We start from the raw sequence: 20,927 nt of genomic DNA on the forward strand, positions 1-20,927 counted from the left end.
CTCCACACGTGTTAAGGATCCTCTCTACTTTTTGAATGGTAATCCAGCTGGTCTTTCCTCTGCCATTCTGCCATCGAGGAACTGCTCCAGGTAACGTAGCTTCTCTTTCACAGCCTTGCAGACTGGTTTTAACTCGAGCTAAAAGCACGAACTCTGGTGTGGAAATATTGCACTCGGGTGAACATCAACTCCGTGTGGAAATAACTTCCAGTGAAGCATTGGCTGCACTGTCAAGATGCCCAAGGAAGCTAGATTTTATTTTAAGAATCTGAATGAGATGTAAATTCAATTCTAGTGGCAGCAGGATGCAAGAAGCAACATCTTGTGATTATTTTTTGCCTAGCTTGTGGTTGTTTTTTTTTTTTTTATGGAGCATGAGATATAGCAAATTCATATACAGTCCAATCAAGTGATATTTGTTTTTTGCTTTTACCTTAAGCTGAATTATACACTAGCATACGGCAAAGCTTCTGGTTTCTTTTTACTGGGAGAAAACGTGTCTGTTGTGTTGTATGCAAAGATGCACCATCATCTGCACCTCCCCTTTCAAAATCCTCGATGCACCACCCATGCATTGCTTTGCGTTCCACGAGGACCTTCCAAATAAAGGGAGTCAAAGGGAAATATTTCATGTTACGTGTGCAAAATTCTGGCTGTTGTAATGCAACAAAGCTTGGGCTTCTGTAGGTCTCAGGATACATCCAGCAAGCAGGCTCAGCAACATAGTTCCCGCAGCCAAGGAAACTTTTGGCATCCCCAGCGATCGCTGGGCCACTTCATTATCCTCATTCAAACCCTCCTTCAGTCTCTGTCCTGCTGTGAGGCCACATAAAACAGGACAAAGCTTAGACTCACTCTCCATCATCCTGACTGCTCTTGCCTCCTTGTGCTCCTCTGGCTGTCTTTATCCATCTGCAGCCTCCTATCTGATGCTTACCTTGTAAGAAGTAAGGGTTTTTTTTTCGGTAATACATTTTATTGGACCAGCTGTATAGCAGGGAGAGATGTGAGATGATGATGTTTGGGGCATAAAGAGCCCTTCTTAGACTGTGAGCTGCTTGGCACAGGGACCATTTTGTTCGGTGTTGGAACAGCACCTACTACAATGGGGTCCTGGTCTGGGACGGATGCTCCCCAGTGCTATGTTAAAAAAAAGGACAACAATCACAGCACCAGCCTCTGGGAATTGTGCTAACTCGTTAAGTTGTTGAGACTACCGAGGCTGGAAAACTCGTTATATTAAGTGAAGCCTAGTATCATCCTAGTTTCATAGTTTCATAGTTTCATAGTAGCTAGAGTCGGAAGGGACCTAGGTAGATCATCTAGTCCGACCCCCTGCCTTAGCAGGAAAGAGCACCGGGGTCAGATGACCCCGGCAAGGTGCTCATCTAACTTCCTTTTAAAAATCCCCAGGCTAGGAGCCTGCACCACTTCCCCTGGAAGCTGGTTCCAGGCCCTAGCCACCCTGACTGTGAAGTAGCGCCTCCTAATATCTAATCTAAACTTACCCTCCGCCAGTTTGTGACCGTTATTCCTGGTCACTCCTGGCAGCGCACGGGGGAACAGGGACTCCCCCAATACCTGCTGATCCCCCCTGACCAGTTTGTAGCAGGCCACAAGGTCCCCCCTTAGCCTTCTCTTGTGGAGGCTAAACAGGTTCAGGTCCCGTAGCCTATCCTCATAAGGCCTGCCCTGCTGACCCCTGATCATACGAGTGATACTAGTATCAGGCTCTGTGTTGCTACAACATAGGTTAGTTGCAAGAGCCCTCCGTATTTTCAGCAGTTCAGTCTAAAATTCAATAGATTTGCTGGTCGAGAGAACTGACAGCGGTTTAGACAAAACAGGGGAGCTGCTTTGACTTAACTTGTCAGCTGAAGCTTTTACTTCTCCTTGAACCTGTGGCTGAATTGACTCTAAGATTTCAGTCTCGGCGACCCCTTCCAGGAAACCGAATCGTTCCAAAATTGGTACTTCCACATGACAGATGAGGCTCAATGTGCAACAGGTTGATCTGGGCTCGGCTGGAATATCCAGTGGGCAAAACACATTTACACAACTTGTTTTTTGGTAATTAACTAAATTGTCTAAGTTTCCAAATTCTGGCTCTAGTATTTTTTGTTTGAACTAGAATGAGAAGTCTGATGGTTTCATCAGGAGCTACCTGGTATCTTCTATCAAAAGTAAATTAGGATCCATGTTAAGATTGCAACAAGCCTCTGTTGGTATGGAAATAATCCACTCAGGCTGGTGAAAATTAGGAGAGAGGTTTATCTTTGCAACAAGACCATGGGATGGTCAGGAATTATGGGTGAACCTGCTCATCCTTTTCTTACTGGCTGTTTTGTGATTTCCCTTCTTGAATGATTTGTTTTAAATGTTGCAAATCCTAACAGCATTTTAAACTCTAATTTCTTATTTGCTTGAAAAGCTCTTTTGGTGAATACAACTTAAACAGTTGCAATAATTCTCCAGTCTGTACTTTAGCTAAATGACAGAGACCCACAGAATAGGGAGAAGCAGAGTGGAGATAATTAGCTAATTAAAATTATTTATAGTGCATCCTTCTCACAGCTGTATATCATTAGTGGAGTGGAATTAATGCAAAGAGCATTCTCAGCAGTGGTTACAGGCTTCCCTGCACTCTTTTCCTTAGGCTAAGATCAGAAACTTGCATTTCAGTGCAGTTAACATATAACGTACATCACAGAGCAACCGTGTGAATAATAATCAATGTGCAAAGGTTATTGCATGTAGAACCCAGCTGATGCAGGTAATACTCGTTTGTAAGCAACATAAAGTGGCCTACCTGGTTTAGGATTTGCATTATTACAGATTCTCACTTTGCTGGAAATGCCATAGAGCAGCAGCAGCGTGCTAAAGGAATTTGACTTCAGCCCTGCAAATGCTTATTCACGGGCACAGCTTTCAGATGTCAATGGGAGTTCTCCCCTACTTAACATTTAAGCATGTAAGCGAGCACTTATGCAATGGACTGGGAGGTGTGTGTGTATGTGTGTGAGTGAAATGGCCTATATTGAGTTGCTGCTCAAAGGATCCAAGTTAGTTAGCCATGGTTCATTAATTTTTTTAATATATATTACATTCCAAGAGCCAAATCAGTTCCAGATTCAATTGGGCAAAACCCAGTATTCAAGATCCAAATTCAACTGAGCAGAGCTCGGCCGTTCAAGCCTGCGTAGTTCTGCCACCAAACGAGTATCCTCCCTCCCGGACTCATCAGCCTGGGGTTTAAGAGACTCCCCAAATCTGTGGCAGGCCTCCTATGTGCAAGCCCACTGCCTGGGGGCTCTGGGGTTCAGATGCCCCCTAGTCTCACTTGCTTCCAGCCAGAAGGCCAGGGGGAACCATGAACCAGTGCCCTATTACTCAAAAATTGTGCATTGAGGAAGCTCACAGGGGTTAGCCTGCTCCTCGCGCAAGGGGAAGGCCTCACCCTGGGAAAACCACTTTGTTGATTATTGCTAACTGAAAATCCTGGCATCCTCCTGGTCATTAGTTTAAACCAAAACAGCTGCGGCTTTTGGCTGGGAGGTCTCCAGTTCAAGTCATAGGTGGTTCTCAAGAGGGAAGCCACCTTGTATAGGGTGAGAGGAGAAGGAGGATGGAAGGGATAACCATCCTAGGGAGTGAAATCCTTGTCCCCATCCAAGCACACGGGAGTTTTGCTTTTGGCTTCAAGGCTGGGATTTCACCCCAGGTCTTCAAATCGTTCCCATTTGTCTCTCCCAAATAAGATGATACTTCTATTTGTCAATAGAACATATTCATTTTAGACTGAAAAGCAATTAATATACAATGCACCGAAGCTTGATGGCTGCCCACGTCTCAGACTTGCACACTTTACAGTCTGCAGAGCGTGTTCTGTAAGAAACCGCCCCTGGTGTAGAAAAGTGCCATCCATTGAATTAGGACAGCTCATGCTCCCAGCTTACTCAGCATCCTGGGCATTATCTAGCAATTGTCCTGTGCACATGGGGATCGTTCAATATAAGGAGCAAAACATTTCAGCCAAATCACTGGCAAATGGATTAAGAGCAAACAAATTTCTGACCAGTTAAATGAATGCTTGCCTCTTGTCAGCACCCCCTGTTCCCAGCCGGCCTGGCATTTCATGGCGCCTATTTATCCCTTGCATTTTGGTACGGTGTGAGCCACTAGACAATGAAGAGACTGTATTGTTTGGTTTCGATAAACTGTAAACATCACACATGGCAATCAGCATCCTGCAAAAATTACGAGGGAACTCATTTACAAATGAGGACTCACTCATTATGGTCTCATTAACTGCAGGTTTGACAGCCTGCTACAAACACTGAATGTGGCACAGATCAGACCCTCGCAGCAGGTCCCCCCCACCCCGGTTCAAAAAGCTCCTTTCAATAGCCACAGAGTCCAAGGCGTTCTTTAATTCCTTCCTGATATAATTTCAACAGAGCCCAGTCCTAATTGTAAGGCCCAGCTCTTCCACTGGGGCAGCCTGGTGGAGAGGCACAGACTTCAGTGGAATTACATGGGTTTAGACCAGATGAGAAACTGGCCCCGAGGTCTTTGGGGCTCTTGCATAGCCAACAGCAAACATTGCAGCTCTGCCCATTCATGATCACTGCTAACCATACAAGAGACTGAGCTACTCTGCCCTATTACTGATGAGCTATTGGAGCAGGTTCCTCTTAAGACTGCTGGGATGGACAAAGCTTGGATGTTTTCTGTCTGCATCGCCATATCCATTTAAAAAAAATGTGCTGCCTCTAATTGCAAGGAGTCATTTTGAGAGACTTAAATGAATGTTGAGTGGGTTGTGGCTCAGGAAGCTCATTAATCAGGGTGTCTTGGCACCTCTGAGATGCTTTTGAGGGTGCTGCTGGGCGCCATGCAATGCTAGCATTGTTAGGTGTGCAAATAGTATTCACATGTTAAATCCAGGGATTTCAAATAGGAATTCATAGTGTTAAAACCAAGCTGTCCCACTGTCTTCGGTCTTTGAAACAAAGGAATTGCTCTGTAGTTAAAAACCAGGCAAAACTAAGAGGTTTTCCAAAGGGTGCCTCAAGTGTAGCTGGGGGTTCTTCAAGTCTAAAAAGGCTGCGAGCCACTGCCATGCTTTGTCCTGCTCTATGCTCCAAAGCTTTAGGGCCAGGAGCTGATTTTTTGCCAGCAGGAATTTACCCGAGTCCACATGCAAATTTAAGGCAAGTCAGAAAAACTCAACTTTTCTGTTGGCCAGCTACCAGTGCCTGCATGAATAAGCCAGCTTTCCCCCACGAGCAATGTCACTGTTGATGCTCTGTTAACTGTACTGGTCCCAGCTATTCTCCAGTCAGTCCCACAATGACATGGGTCTGCGATGGTGGCTGCTTACAGGTTTGGGGTTGGCGGTTAAGCACACATCACTGTTGGTGCCTAAATCCCTGCCTTCCTCCCAACGCCCTTATGTATGAATGGTGCCCTTTCACAAGGTCAGAGGGCAAGGGAATAAATTTTGAAAGCAGCACTGAAATAATACTGGGGCTATTTGGTAGAATTTGGGCTACTGCAAAACAGTCACCTCTCAGAAAGTCATTACATTGCTAACAGGGGGGGAAGAGACCTCCCTTGTATTCCTGAGTGTGGCAACATGAATTACATGAGACTAGGGCTGGATTAATACATAGGCAAACTAAGCACATGCTGAGGGCCCTGAGCTTTGGGGAGGGGTCTTCCCATGGCCCTGTCTGCCTTCCTTTCCTTTCCTTCCCTTCCCTTGGCCTCGCTGCCACCATGGCTGCTTCCTAGCAGCAGGTCCGAACCTCGTTCCCTGTGGGCAGCAGCGCCGGGGTGGGGAGAGGGTCTCGACTGGTTCGGGGACCATGAGTTTGTTTGCTGAGGGCCACTAAAGGGTCTGCCTGAGACCATGAGAGGCTCCTTGCAAGCATCTGGATGCCTGGAAAATCAGGGGTCCTGTGCTCCAGTGTGGAAATACATTAAAAGCAGTGCCCCATGAACCACTCCTGTTCTGGGCCTGGTTAGATGTAGAGGAAAAAGGGGGCAGGCCTAGCTTAGGAGTCCTGCTTTCCTTCGGCTGGCAGTGCTAAGGGACAGGAGCAATCCTCGTTTGCTTGTGAAGTCTCTTAGAAATGTTATACTGCCCTGGAGCACGCTCTGCTGCCTCGCTCAATCCCCCCCAGTCCCAGATCCTGACTACGCAGAAATGCACTTGCCTGAGTCTCAGCCAGGGGCCTGCGGCACTCTGGGGTGCCTTAAAACCCTTTCAAGGGTGCTACAGGGTGGCACACAATGTTTGCACTGTTACGGGTGCAGACTTGATTCACAAGATAAACCCAGAGTTTTTAACTAGAAATCCAGAGTGTTAAAGCTGTTCAGAGCTGCTGTGCGCTATAGGAGTTCTTTGCAACGAAAGCATTGCTCTAGCATTTTTCCTTAGTGAAAAAGATGAGGGAAAGCTGAGACCTGGCACTTTTCTGAGGGGTGTCCTGGGTCTAACTGGGGGTATAGAAGAGTTGAGTGGTGCTGAGCCCGGGGCCCAGGACCGCTCCCTGTCTCTGGTGTGCTTGGTGGCATGCATTCAGGGACTCTGCCGGGTGGCTGCATTGCTTCTTTCCCCAGATCGAGGGCAATGGGTGCCTCCCGAGTCTGGGGGGGCACCAGATTGCCGACGGGGGGGTGGGTCCACAGCGGTTGATCACTGAGCCAGCAGCAAAACTGGAAGCGCACTTCCAGTTTTGCGGCTGGGTTTCCGGGGGGGGGGGGGTGAGGGGGGGCACAGATGCCCTAGATTCAATGTGTGTGGAGCAAGAGTAAGTGGGAATTGCTCCCAGGTGTGGCAGGGTGGAGTGGAGACTGCCCTTCATGACAATCCGAACGACTTTTCTCGAGGATACTAGTCTAGTCCTTCCTCTGGGATGTCTAGGAATGGCGACTTGTTTCTTCCCCCACTGTAAAATGCCTTCCTTTGCTGCCCGGTTGTGAGATGTGTTGGAGCCACGATTGCTGTTAAAAAGAGATGGGCGCCAAATAGGCTGGGGGTGACCCCCTAGCATCTGCCCTCTGTGATTTTGTCACCCTAGAAGCAATAAACCAGATGGAGGAATTAAAAAATTATCCCAAATGAGTAAGTCCCACACAAGGAGGGCAGCTTAGCCAAAGCAAACAGCAGTCTGGCTTTGCTACCAAACTCCTTTCTAAAGCAAACTCACTGATGTGATCATTTTCTTTTGTTCTCTTTGAACATTACTCTTAACAGGCTGAGTAATACATGTAAAGGATTTTGCTTTGTGCAAAGAATGGAACATCCCTTGCTAATTTTATAGCAGGCCTTGTTATGTCCAGAAGCCCTCTAGCCGCTGTTTGCAGTTGTAGAATAGCTTCTTATCACCAGTAACCTGCAATGCTGTAATATATTCTCTCTTGCCTCCATAGCAGAGGTCAAAATGAACAAACGACACAAAATTAAGTGGCTGTTTGCTGGGAGGCTGCTGCGCTTGGGATGTTGTCGATACCCCCATGTGTTCTGGGTCCATTCATCCATCAGGTGAACCCTAGCAAACCAACCGGCGTAAGAAGATCCTTGTAGGCAGGGGCTAGTAGAAGAGGAGAGGAAATGGTTGTCTCAGGGTATTTCAGCAATACATACTAGCTCACCGGTGGCAGGAACGTATCTTCTTTTACCTCGGAGAGAAGGGCGGTGCAATGAATTTCCCTTTGAGTTTCTCTGGCTGGCCTGGTTGCCTGAGCACATGGTTTGCTAAGGACACAAGCCTCCTGCCTGTCCCTGCCTCTGGCATTTGAATTTTGCATGGCATGCATGCACGTTTCTGATGATCTATAACCTGGTAGCGCACTCCAGGAAATTCAAACGCCACAGGCAGTCGAGGACAGAAAGAGTCAGCCTCCATCCTCAGTCAGATCCCAATTTCCTATACTTCCCTGGGCCCATTCTACCCCGCGGGATGGCCCCACTGCTGGATCTATGGAGCTGCTCCCTAGGAGTTGATCCACAAACTCATAGGATCTGACTTAATCTGCCATGGTTTGGAGGGGTCCAGGCCTTAGACACACTTGAGGATTCTCCCTGCTCATCTTATGCACATCTAGGACCCCCTAAGGCCAGTGGCCCAGGTTGATACCAGCCTCACTGGTCCTGACAATGTTGTTAAAAACACAAGGATTCCTCGGCAGATGCATCGTGTCACAGTAGGCCAGCAACGGTTCAGCTAAACTCCCTGGTAAATCTATTGAGGTGCTTTGCTTAAAAAAAATCATCAGCATGATACGGCCTCATAACAACATATTTCTGCATTTGGCTTGGTAATTAATGATGCTGGTGGAGTCCAAAAAGCAATTCCGATGTAATGTAGCCTGTGATTTGTGCAAATGGAAATAACCATTACTGTGGAATTTGTCATATAATATGAGAGCAGGCCACCGCGTCTGAATGGATGCCTGCTGGAGCTGGCTTGCTGACTCGCGGCGCTGGCATGGGGAAAGTATTATTATCATTTAGCAGTTATCTCTTACTAGGCTAAGGAACAGATATTTGGACAAGGCAGCCATGCCCATAAACTGCAGGATGCAACCAACCCGTCTTGCGCTGATGGCAAACATCTGCACTGGGTGTTTTGTTTTCTGGTCAGCCCACCTGCTTTCTGGTCTTCCCGTGTGGTGCGGGAGAGGTAACGGAAGTGACAGGAACGTCTGTATTTCGCCTCCTGAAATTAGATAGCTACAGACAGCTTCTTCCACACCGCCCCACCGCCCTGCCTCATTTTGCAGCAGAAATATCTCCATCCCCTTTCCACCCAGAACATTTGCTTCGTGCCCCGATCGTGGGTGGCTCTCGTTAACAGCGCACACCAGGCATCTGTTTGTTAATAAAAAAGACAATTCTGTTTCGAACCCATGCCTTGAGGAATGCCTCTTCCTGAGGAGTTCATTTGTAATTCAAATGTAATATCCCACAATGTTTTATTAATGAAGCCATGAGGCTGTTGATATGGAAATACCGCTGGCAATATCTCAATACAGTCCAGCCAGACCACAGGAAAAGGATGCCAGATAGTGAAAGGCTCTACTGGGATTTCATATGGAAACCTTTCCCATTAGCTGGTAGTGCAAAAAGACCATAAATAACAGGGGAGGCCACTGTGGGGTTAACAACTCGGCTTGTCACAGCAATGAGCAAATCTTGTAGTTCTTGCTTGGGCAAAGATCGCACTGAGTTAGGCTTAAATCTCATTTTAGTCATGCAGAAATCCCATGGCTTCTCCTTTATCTTCCGACCTCTAGTCTACCCTGCAGCTTTCTAATGGATGACAGCTAGATTATGATTCAAGGGAAGTGGCAGTGTCTCAGCTAGCTAGCCCAGGAAGCGTGCAAAGATGTGAACGCCATCCCTCCTGCCTTAGCTCTGTTCCCTGGGGGCAGTAACCATGAAAGGCGGCTGGGGGGGTTTGGCTGTGCCAGTAGTGGTGGGAGCGCGGTGGCGGTAAGCAGGGGAGCTCCCGCAGATGCTGCCAGCAGTTGGCAGCGAGGGGGTGGCGAGCACTGACCAAGGGTCATCGAACACCCACAGGCGCTGCTGGCAACCTCGGTGGAGGCCAGGGCCGATCGTGGACCATCTGCAGGTGCCGCTGACACTGTTGACAGCACCTTTTTGCAGGGGGTGCACTTCCACGCGCAGGGAGATGCACGTGCACCCACGTGCACCCACTCTGTGTCACCCCGGCAGTAAATTTACTTTGCCGCTGGCCCAGCAAGGGAGGGCTTGCCACGCACAACAGCAGCCAGCTGGCCTGCGCTCTATGCTGAGCATGAACAAGAAGTGGAAATGCTTGGGGAACACCGAGCTTGGCAAGCAGGGCGGACTAGAGAGAGACCAATCCAGGCGCTCTCTTCGAAATGCAGGCTCCCTCCCTACTTCTGACTGGGAAGCCCGCTGGGAAGTGGGCAGCACCCTGGAGATGGGAGGCCCCCAGAGATCTGTCTTGGAGCTGATCCAGATGTGATCCCCTGGTGACCACAATGGAAATACCCTGACCACAGTAATACAATTGCCTGACCTCCAGGCTTGGACTTGCACGTAGGATACCCGCCAAAGGCTTTGGAAGGATCTGAAGCCCTGGGAGGGGGTAGAGGATGCTTGCTGGTACCAGGGCCACATATGGTTCTTGAATGGTTTGGAATTGATTGGGCTGATTTAACTTGGGACATAAAAATTTTTCCTTAAAAAAAAAATCTCCCTCTCCGAGAGGGAAATATCCTCTTTTCTTCTGTGCCATAGGCATCCTACAGGTTCAGCTCCTCTGGGTCATGTTCCTCTTTGTAAGCCATGGAGCAGGCCCCCATGAGGAGTGGGGGAGTCCTCCAGCAAGAGGCAAATGTCAGCTTCCTAAATGGGCCCATGGCTGCTGATGGGCACATACCTGGCACGCTTCATGGATTCCCCCAAACCTGCCCTTCCTGTGGACAGAGGGAGATGCTGGCACATGTCCACCTTGAGCGTGCCAGGCTGCAGCCCCTCCACCATCTCCTCAGGAGCACTTCTCCCCACAACTTCCCTTTTACGCACTCCCCATCCATGGCCCCACCATGTCTTGGGATCTCCTGGTCAACTTCCTCCTGGCTCTGGCAAGCTTGCCATCTACCTGCCCGGGAAGGAGGCCCTGGTTAGGAGGAACCCAGACAACTCTTATGCCATTTTCCTCTCTCTCCTCTGCACATGTCTCTGGGCAGGGTCCACAGGCTCTTTGTACCCCTCTTTGCATGGGCAACTGGTGCCTCCTGAGTCGGGGGGGCGCCAGGTCACCGACTGGTGAGGGGTCCCCCAGCAGCGGATTACCAACCTTGGGAGGGGAGTCCCCCAGTGCCCAGTTGCCAAGCCAGCAGCAAAACTGGGAATACCAGAGGTTTCCCTGCTGGGGCTTCTCTTGTGGCAGGGGGGGACATGCCAGTGCTTCTCTTGCCGCAGGGGGTGGGCATGCTGGTGCTTCTCCTGGTGCCCCCACTTCCAGCGGCCAATTTTGAGGGGTGCATGGCCAATCTCAGGGGGTGCATGTGCACCCATGTGTACCTCCTACGCATTGCCAATACCTCTTTGGCTGACGTGGTTTGCTCAGAGTCCCCCCTCAAAACCCTTGTCAGCCTTTGACCCTCACTCCTGTCTCTGTATTTTCACTAGTTGTCCCCCCTAATATGTTGTTAGGTTTTTAGTGATCTCCCTAGGGGCCTGAGAGGCATGACTCTGTAAAGAAGGGCTGAAAGTATGACTGTTTGGCTTGGACAAGACTGAGGGGGGATTTGACAACAGTCTTCAAATACCTGATCGGTGATTCCAGAGAGGATGGAGATGGGCTTTTCTCTGCAGAGGACCAGACTAGGAGCAATGGCCTCAAACCGCAGCAGAGGAAACTGAGGCTGGAGATGAGGAACTTTCTCACTATGAAGATGGTCAAGCATTGGGACAAGCTGTGTATCTAGAGAGGTTGTGGGATCTTCCTTCCTGGGAGTTTTCAAGAGCGAGTTGGACAGCCACATTGCTAGGATGGTGTAATCAGGGATGATCTTGCCTTGAGCAAAGGGCTGGACTAGACGTGACCTTGTGATATCTCTTCCAACCCTTCTTTCCTATGCTCCTAATGGAAGCTTATAGTTTTGTTGGTGGGCTTAGGCCCACTGCCCTTGGCATAACAAATATGCCTGAATGGAAACCTGGGCAGTGTTTATTAAGAAAATACATTTTCATAATGTGAGGGCCCCCCCCACCCCTGAGCTTGGGGGCCTGGTACCATGAGTGACTGATGCCTCCTGAATCTGGGGGACACCCGCAGAAGCCATTGATGGTGGCGACTCTCAGGGTGGGCACCAGCCCTACTAACAGCATCAGTGTCAGCCGTTGGGGGGGGCACATGCACCCCCATGCACCCCCTACCAGTCACCTATGCCTGGTACAATTGTGCCCTCATCACAGGCGCTGGTTGAAGGACTTTAGTGGAGGAAACACAGCCTGAAGAGGGGTAGAAAAGGTTGCAGGGGGGAAGAAGGAGAACCAGGGCAAGCTGGGAAGCCTCAAGGCTTGGTCTTCGTGGAAGTCAAACATGCTGATGGCTATGTAAGCCAGAAGGCAGCTTGCCAGGGGTCTGAGTATCCTCACTGGGGAAGGCCACTCCTGCTGTCATTAAGGGCTATCCTGGAGAAGCTGTTGGAGGAGGAGGAGTCTGAAACTGGTTCTTCCTCTCTTCTTCACTTCCCCACAGGTGCGACGTGCAGATGAGCGAGCATGTGCATGTTGTGGTGTCTCAAAGCAGTGGGCTTGCGGGGCACATGGAGGCAGGAGTCTGCCTGGCCTCATGGCAGACATCTCTTGCCTTCAGTGCTGGGAGCCTTGGGTGGCAGCAAAAGCTGGCCTGGTCCTGCCTGAAGGCATGCACCAGCAGGCTGGGCTGGCGCCTTGCACCACATGGGGCCCCTGGGTCTCGGCATGCCACTGGAAGTCTCTGCCAGCAGTGGGCCATGAATGCCCTGATGGCCTGCTGCTGGCTGGTGCTGGGGTGGGGGCAAGGCTTTGTGTGGGGGTGATGCATGGGGAGGCAGGTGGGGGACCCACCTGTCCCACACAGCCCCCCTCCCACAGTCCCCCCATACCCACAACCCTCCCCACAATCCACCTACAAACCCCACACCCACAAATGCCCCCACAGCCCCCTAATTTCCACACAAGCCCCATGTCCCCCCATAAACCTCACCCCACAAACTCTACACTCACCCACAAACCCCACATCTATCCCCCATACCCTTGGCCCCCAAACTCCACATCCCCTCCTCACAAATCTCACACCTTGCATACCTAGCCACCAGATGGGACAGGACCTGCTGATGGGAGCCATGGCTGCAGGGGCAACTGCTGCACTGAAGCCCTGCCCCATGTCCACACTGGTGCTGGGACATGCGGTCCTGTCCTGGGGGGCTCCTGGTCCCACACTTGGCGGGTGTGATGGGCTGGGGGGAGGGGTGGAAGTGTCAACAGGTGTGTGTGTAAGAGAGAAAGATGGGGTTGGAGGTGGGGGAGTGCTCAGGGTAGGAGAGCCCCCCTGCCTCCCCAGTGCAGGGGGAGGCCAGCCTGGAAGGGAAGGGGCTTGTCCAGCCCAGTCCCTGAGCCCCAGTCGAGGGCTTCTCAGGGACAGCATGGGGGTCACTGGAGCCTTTGGCACAAGTGCAGGGAGCAGACCAGCAAGGGATGACACTGCTCAGAGTCACAAAGCAGCGGGTAGGACAGCTGCAGCCAGACTCATTGTGACAGCTGCAAGTTGTGTCTAAGGTGTTTGCTGAATGGTGTGAAGATTAGACCAAGTGTTTTTCTGTCATTTGTTCAGATATTAAGCTATATGCTGTTGTTCAGAGCCTAATTAAAGTCAAAGATGTAGTGAGCCCTTGTATGTAGTAATGAGGCCTAGTAAATTTAGCAAGACCTTGTAGTATTAGTGGTAAGCTTTGTGGCGTAGTTAAAATTAACCTTATCAGAAGAATGCAAGGCTTGTATTGCTATTGGTCATAGAATCATAGAATCACTGAGTCGGGAGGGACCTAGACAGATCATCTAGTCCGACCCCCTGCCATGGGCAGGAAGGAGCACTGAGGGTGGGAGGGGTCATAAGACCCCAGCCAGGTGCCTATCCAGTCTTCTCTTGAAGATTTCCAGGGAAGGTGAGAGCACCACCTCTCTGGGAAGCCTATTCCAGGCTCTGGCCACCCTTCCAGTGAAGTAGTTCTTCCTAATATCTAACCTAAACCTCTCCTCCCTCAGCTTGTGGCCATTGTTCCTGGTGACTCCAAGGGGGGCCCTGGGGAACAGACTTTCTCTGAGTCCCTGCTGGTGGCCCCGATAAGGTTGTAGGCAGCCACAAGATCCCCCCTCAGTCTCCTCTTGCGGAGACTGAAGAGATTCAGGTCCCTCATCCTCTTCTCATAGGGCTGGCCATGGAGGCCCTCAACCATACGAGTGGCCTCCTCTGGACCCTCCACAGGTTCTCTACATCCTTCTTGAAGTGTGGCGCCCAGAACTGGACACAGTACTCCAGCTGAGGCCTGACCAGAGCCGTATAGAGGGGGAGCAAGACCTCTCTGGACCTGTTAGTGATGCCCCTGTTAATGTATGACAGGGTGCGGTTGGCTCTGCCTATTGCTTTGTCGCATTGGCAACTCATATTCATCCTGGAGTCAATCATGACTCCAAGATCCCTCTCTGCCTCCGTGCTGCCAAGAGGGTCAGCCCCTAACCTATAACCATAATGCTGGTTCCCTCTCCCCAGGTGCAGCACCCTGCACTTGTCCTTGTTGAACTGCATCCTAAGTTCAGTTCAGGACTCTGGTAAGTCCTAAGAGTAATTATAATGGGAGAATCTGAATGGCTGTAAGTTATCAGCATAGCTCAAAATTATAAATTGGCTGGCACATCCAGAAATCATTTAGAAGGAAGATACAGCTCTGTAAAAGGAACTACGAATTAACTGCTGACCTGGATCAGTAGGCTCGTGGATCTTGAGGAGCCTAAGGACTGAATAACAGAGTCCTTTCCGGTGCCCCTTGGACAGCGCTGATCGGGGATGCCTAACTTCACTGAGCTTTGCAAAAGAGAGACTTGTCGTACATCAGGCATCAGAGGGGATTGCCGATAAGTTGCCAATGCAAATTATTATTGTCTGTCATTGTAGCATTATTATTTATGTGTAGTTGTGTTTTTGTTAAGACAATAAACCTTTCTTACCTTTCTACCCCCTGACCACACTCTCAATCCCAAACCCTCTGCTGGCGGCTGGGACACTCATGTCTTGGTGCTAGGATGGAGCTGCTTCCGAGGGAGCTAGTGGGGGTAGGCAGGGGCTGCGGGTCAGGAGTGCAGGGCGGTGACGGGGCTGTGGGTTGGGAGTGAGGGGCAAGGTCATGGGCAGGGCACTGGCATATCAATGCTGCTCAGTGTCCCACATCCTGGTGAGTGAAGGGGCAGGGGCAGCTCTGATTTTTATATGATAAAAAACCCAAAAGCAAATGCGAATGTGTGTTTGTGTGTGTATACATATATATAATTCATTTTATTATGATGATAGAGGCACTGTTAGGCTTCCAAATTGCTTTAAAATTGCTTTTAAATCTATCAATGCAACATTGCCCAACTGATCTCTCTATATACAGTGACATTTCATTTTAATCATGGATGGCCGCAGATTTTGGGTATTTTAATGAGAGAATTTGGGGTTTTTATCACAGAATTTTCAGCTTTTAAACAGGGAATACCAGGATGCCTGCTGGTGAGGCAAGGGGTGGGACCTAGGCAGAGGAGCCTGCCCAGGGCCAGCACCAGGGACCCAGTTGGAGGGCAGATGAGGCGGCTGACCTTCTGGCCATTTGGGACCAGAGGAACACACTTCAACTGTTCAAAGTGGGCCACTGCAACAAGCACATCTTCTGGTGATAGCTGCCCACATGGCAGAGGGGGGCCACCAGAAGACATGACAGCACTGCCACACAAAGTCCAACTGTGCAGCCACAGCCCACTGGCAGCTGGCTCAGAGGTGCAGGTGGCTCTGTTGTGGTGCCCATACCACAGCCTAGGTGGTCGTGCTGTTCCTTTTTGGGTCTGGCAGGCATGCAGCCATGGGGCTGCAGGTTCAAGGGGGTGGAAGCTGTTGCAGGTGGCAGCAGGTCACAGCCAGGCAGCAGTCCCTTCTGCCAGACTGCTGCAGTGGGTAGAGGGTGCAGGTTAGGGCTGCTTCAGCAGTCCAGGTGGCACAGGGGGCTAGTGTCCCCAGATACCAATTGGCTGGGCCTCAGAAGCTCTTGGGAGCAAGTAACCCTCAGCTCCTCACCAGGGCAGTTTTTATACTGCTGCGGTCAGCACAGGACAGGTTTTTATACTGCTGGGGCCAGCCCAGGTACTGGCCCCAGCCTCTAGCTCCCCCTGGCTGAAGATCCACAGGGAGATGAGCAGAGTGAGTTTGCCCCAAGTGGCACAATTTGCTCCACACCAAAGTGCATGTTCAGGCACGTGTGCTGGTGCACAAATCTCCAGCACGAATTTGTGCCACTGCTATTTGAGCTGCTGCAAATGCACATGCCTGCATGTGTGGACACACCCAGGGAGCGCATACACCAGGTCCGATTTCTTTTGCTTCGTGTTTTCTGATCATAGAGGCATTCTCCTAAGTCCTCAAATGCAGTAAGAAGTATAGCCCTTCACAGATACCCCAGCCCCTATGTTAGCATCACTGGCATGCAGCACTTCCCGTCACGGGATCTCTGATAGCCTGGGACCTGGGTAGGTGGTCATTGGGTATTCCCTGCTCCAAATCCAGGGAGCACTTTCAATCCTGCAGTAAGGAAAATGGTAACCATATGTGGAGACCCAAGATGCCCTGGCAATGCATAGTGTTCTCTCATAAAAGTCATTTATTAGAACAGCAACCATGACACTTTTCTTTCGTACAGCAGCTGTATGCAGCTATAATTGCAGTACAGTGAAAACTACATATTACAATTCACTAGAAATCTAATAAGCATCATGAACATCATAGAGAACTGGGAATAATGACTATGAAAAATGAGTCCAGAGTGGCCCAGCCACCAAGTCTCATAAGAAATTAAAGATCAGTGCTGTCCTGCAACACAGCTCTTCTGTAGCTGAGATAAACTAAGAGGTTTAAATGACCAAGATAGCACCCATTCAATAAATTAGGTAAACTTAATACTAGAACAGCAATATAACCAATAAGAACATTCTAAATAGAGTGCGCACTGAAGTAAATGATTATCTATTTACAGAAATGTCTTTCTGCTGGGACATTATGCCATTAGCTTTCCCACCCCCCCCACCCTAACCCTGGTTCAATTAACTACAGCTTTTCAATGAACTTAATTGCTTGGCACATTGGCAAATGGTTGGGCAACAACAACTGAAACTTTCTCCAGCCCCTTAAGCTAATCTAGAGTGGCATTAAATGACAGAAAGGAAAGCGCAATAACATGCGGCATGCAGTCTCTTTCTTACAGAAACAGTAAAAATTAACGTTCTGGCATTAAACACAGTGATAAGAACCCGTCATTTTTGTATGTGGCATTTGTCTGAATTACCAGAAAGTTAAAAGTTTTAAGCAGAATGTACTCTTCTGGATAGTAGGCACAGGCAGGCATGGCAACAAGCATGTATTCCTGAGAATGTGAATGCCATGGACTGTGTTTCCAAATCTCATCTTTCCTTTTTTTCTACTTGTTCTCCCTGGTCTCCAAGTCGTGATAACCTTATAACATAATGAATTCTCTCTATGAAAGAAAGGACACTATCAGGTGGGGTTGTTTTTTTTAAGGCTAGAATTTTCACTATCGCGATAAAAAAATAAATGCTAATATCAAAAGGGCCGAATACAGGCCCTGTGACATATGGCTGCACCACGTCAGCTGGCACCATTATGGAGAAAGCAGTTAAAGTCACTGATTGGGTGCGAGTGCTAGTTTCAAGTCTTCTTGCAAGTCTGTGCCATCTTGGACTGCGTGAAGACAGGAGCGTGGCTGACTCTCCTGTCCACCTACTGAGCTAAACAGAAAGTCTTTGGATATGACAAATTATAGAGCCAGAGTCATTCAGTTACCAGCCAATTATTCTGCTTAAACCAAGCGATCGCCACATCATAAATGCAATTATCTTCTCAGGCTCCTTGTCCATCTTAATTACAGTGGTCTGACAAAGCTCTGACAAATTCCTCGGCATTTTCAAAGCAGTATTTTGGGGCTAAATCCTACTCGTGGCCACACACAGATGGCTCCCTTTGATGTCAATATGAGCCAGGAGCATGTGTGTAAGGGACGAATTTGGTCCTACTTGAATTGCTTGGACTGGCTCCCCATACTCGGTGCGTTCGTTCCACCTGGCTCTGTATAGACTAACTGGTAATCCAAGACCAATGTCTACAAAGATGATTGAGGGCACTCCTTAAGAAAGGCCACAGGGAAAGAAACATGGTTGGAGGTAATTTGCTGGGTTTCAGCAACAGCTTTCCATTTTAGCCCTCCCCCCCTCCCCAACAGTCCCTCCCCAGGTATTTTTGTTTTTTATACAGCATCTTTTGCCTGATGTGTAACTCCGCCGAAAGTTATCGTCGTGGTTTCACTTGCAATGGCAGCGGCGAGGCTGGCTGATAGCGGCCACAATGTTACGAGGAAATTAAAAGCTGGCGTAAAACAAAATAAATATAATAAAATAAATAAACTCAAACCTAAAAGCCGGCACAGAGTAATAGCTCAGGCTACCTAGATACTTTATCAGCCCCAAAGCTAAACAGCAAAGCAAACACGCACAGTACGGTGCTGGAGATGCAGAGAGGGTTTGCTGCATGGTTGTGGTGTACAAAAGACTGCAGAAAGCCAGTTTCTTCTCTTCTCTCCTCTCTCCTGCCCCTTTGGTTCCCCCTTGTCTCCGACTACCAGCTGACCAAAGATTCTCCCGCTCCTATGAGGTGTCTTCCCAGAGAAGTAAATCAGCTCTCTTCACCCATGCTGAGAAAAGGCAGCTGGCTTCATTCGTTTTGTTACTGCATGGATGACCTGGAAGTGTAGAATTCGGGGACCGGCAAGCCAGTGTGAAGTGTCACCTGTAACGAGAGCCCTGTTACCATCGAGCCAGCTATCACTTTCCATGGGTGGGGTGCAATCCAGGTTTTGATGATAGGGCGCATGTACACAAAATGGGGGCCTTAAGTTGTGGTGGGTTTTTAAAAACACAGCTTCAATTTAGGACCCTTTAAACCCTAGAAACTATGAAACCCCCGTGTCATGCACACACACACTTACCTGCCTCTCCAGTGGTGGGAGTGGGGGGACAAGCTGGCAGCGGGTGGAGCGGTCCCTGGGCTGCAGGGTGGGGGCTGGTGCTTCCCTCCACAGCAGTCGCGCCACCCCGCTCCCAGGGTGGCACCTGCCTGTAGGCACCCGGCTTGAGAGGTCCCAGGGGGAACCGCAGCCGCGGAGGGAAGCACCGGGCCCCGACACAGCTCAGGCAGGCAGGCAGGCTCCAGGGAAATCAAAAAAAAAGATTGCCACTTTTTTTTTCTTAGGCAGACCCTGCCTTCCCGGGCTGCTGCCAGGCTGCCTGCAGGGCTTCAGGAGGCCTTGAGCTGCACAGAGCCCGGTGCTTCACGCTGCAGCTGTAGGGCAGCGAATTAAAGTCCTCGGAGGAGTTTTAGTTTGCTGCGAACCAAGTCATTTAAGGTGCACTACACCACCAAATATGCTACAGCAGCTGGAATTACTGTGCAATATGCTGTCGACATGTGCAAACAACAACACTATTAAAGCAGTGCAAAAGCATTTAGTCGCTTTAAAGTGTCATGCACACATGCCCCTTGTTTCATCTGCACATGGCCTTAAAGTTGAAATACCCTTTTTCACATATGACACCTGCCCAAATAAGAGAGACATTTTGTTTTTGGAAAGCAGAATGAAGGAAAATCTTTTTTCCTTAAAACTGCTGGTTAGCAGCTTCTGCATGCTGGGGACAGAGAGCGTGCCCACAGCCAGCAACTAAGGACCCCCCCACATGCCCACCGTGCTGCTATTCTCCTCTGCCACAGTCTGCAGGTGGGGGCGGAGAGGGGCATAATCTTGCACTGTTCTCAGTGTGGGCTGTTTCAGACGCCTCCCATCTTTAAGGCCACTCCTCTGAAAGGCCCAATGAAATCTGCACCAAGGCAAGATCCATGCTGTGATGGAGATGACCAAGTGTATAGCTAGGCTCCTAGCCCTTGGCGATCACAGATGATGCCTCATCCACTTCCTTACACTCTCATCCCTGCCCTTGGCCCACAGTGTGTATTCTGCCTCCTCTCTTGTACCACGGGTCCCGATGATGCTCTCCTGGCATCTTGGGGAAGCCCAGTCCTTCCAGCGTCTCTCATTCATGCTCCTCTCCCTGTCACTGTGCAGAGCCAAGAAGAGCTTGTATGCCAAGGGCAAACAATTAGAGCAGCCAGCTTGGGGAGCATCAGCAGCCTGCTCCATCCTGGCTGCCATTGAGAGGAAAAGGAGGTGTAGACTTTCATTGGAATGTGCATTAATCAGCTATATCATATATTATGTATAAAATAACACAACAAACTAAGCAAAAATAATCAAAAGATGCCTATAGTCCTGTTGTATTTAAAATTAAATGTACATCCCCTTCAGATTCATAAAACAAAAGCTAGCATTGAGTGTCTTGACAGTGCATCATCCTATACTTTGCTGGAAATTATTTCCACACCTGAGTTCATTGTTTGATGCAACAGAGAAGGGGCAGGATGGGAAGGGGGCATAGAGAGAGGTGGCACAGTCCAAGAATGGTCTTTGCAGGAGCTGTCTGGATGGGTATAGCCTAAGGTATGATGTGACGTCCTTCTGAGCTACAGTTTATTCTGGTACAGAAACAAAGAATACACCAGCTGAGGGATCCTCACAAGCATCAAGGGGAAACTTAGGGTTAGGGTCTTTGGGCCTGTGAGGCTAGGGAGAGACATAAACAGGTTTAAGTGATCAGAAACTGGTTTAAACCTGGAACAGATGTTCAGTGCACATAAACCAGTCTGGAGATGGCTGAAACTGGTTTGAGATAAACCTGGTTGAATGTAGCATTAGACTTAACTGATTTGGCTCAAACCGCTTTATGCAATGTCTGTCCCAGATCAGAGTTTCATAGTAGCTGGGGTCAGGAGGGACCTGAACAGATCATCTAGCCTGACCCCTGGCCACAGGCAGGAGTGAATGCTGGGTTCACAAGACCCCAGACAGGTGATCATCCAACCTCCTCTTGAATTTGCACAAGGTAGGGGCGAGGACCACTTCTCTGGGAAGTTGGTTCCAGATTTTGGCCACTCTAACTGTAAAATATTGCC

General features: G+C 49.4%; 1 protein-coding gene and 1 long non-coding RNA gene across 10 annotated transcripts in view; one reads left to right on the forward strand and one right to left on the reverse strand.

Moving 5' to 3' along the window:
• LOC149872373 (uncharacterized) overlaps window positions 1-20,927 on the forward strand; it is a 76,304-nt gene that overhangs the window by 21,809 nt on the left and 33,568 nt on the right. The window lies entirely within an intron of this gene.
• Window positions 16,436-20,927, reverse strand: part of TRIM9 (tripartite motif containing 9) — a 153,446-nt gene continuing 148,954 nt past the window's right edge. For all 7 annotated transcript variants that reach the window (XM_090034361.1, XM_090034356.1, XM_090034360.1 and 4 more), the window contains one exon: window positions 16,436-18,653. In XM_090034361.1, coding sequence (XP_089890487.1) covers window positions 18,591-18,653 — 63 coding nt within the window. In that variant the 3' untranslated portion in view covers window positions 16,436-18,590. The remainder of the gene's footprint in view (window positions 18,654-20,927) is intronic.

This window comes from Crocodylus siamensis, chromosome 2, assembly GCF_052110815.1.
Source record: "Crocodylus siamensis isolate JL-2025a chromosome 2, ASM5211081v1, whole genome shotgun sequence".
Classification (NCBI taxonomy): Eukaryota; Metazoa; Chordata; order Crocodylia; family Crocodylidae; genus Crocodylus; species Crocodylus siamensis.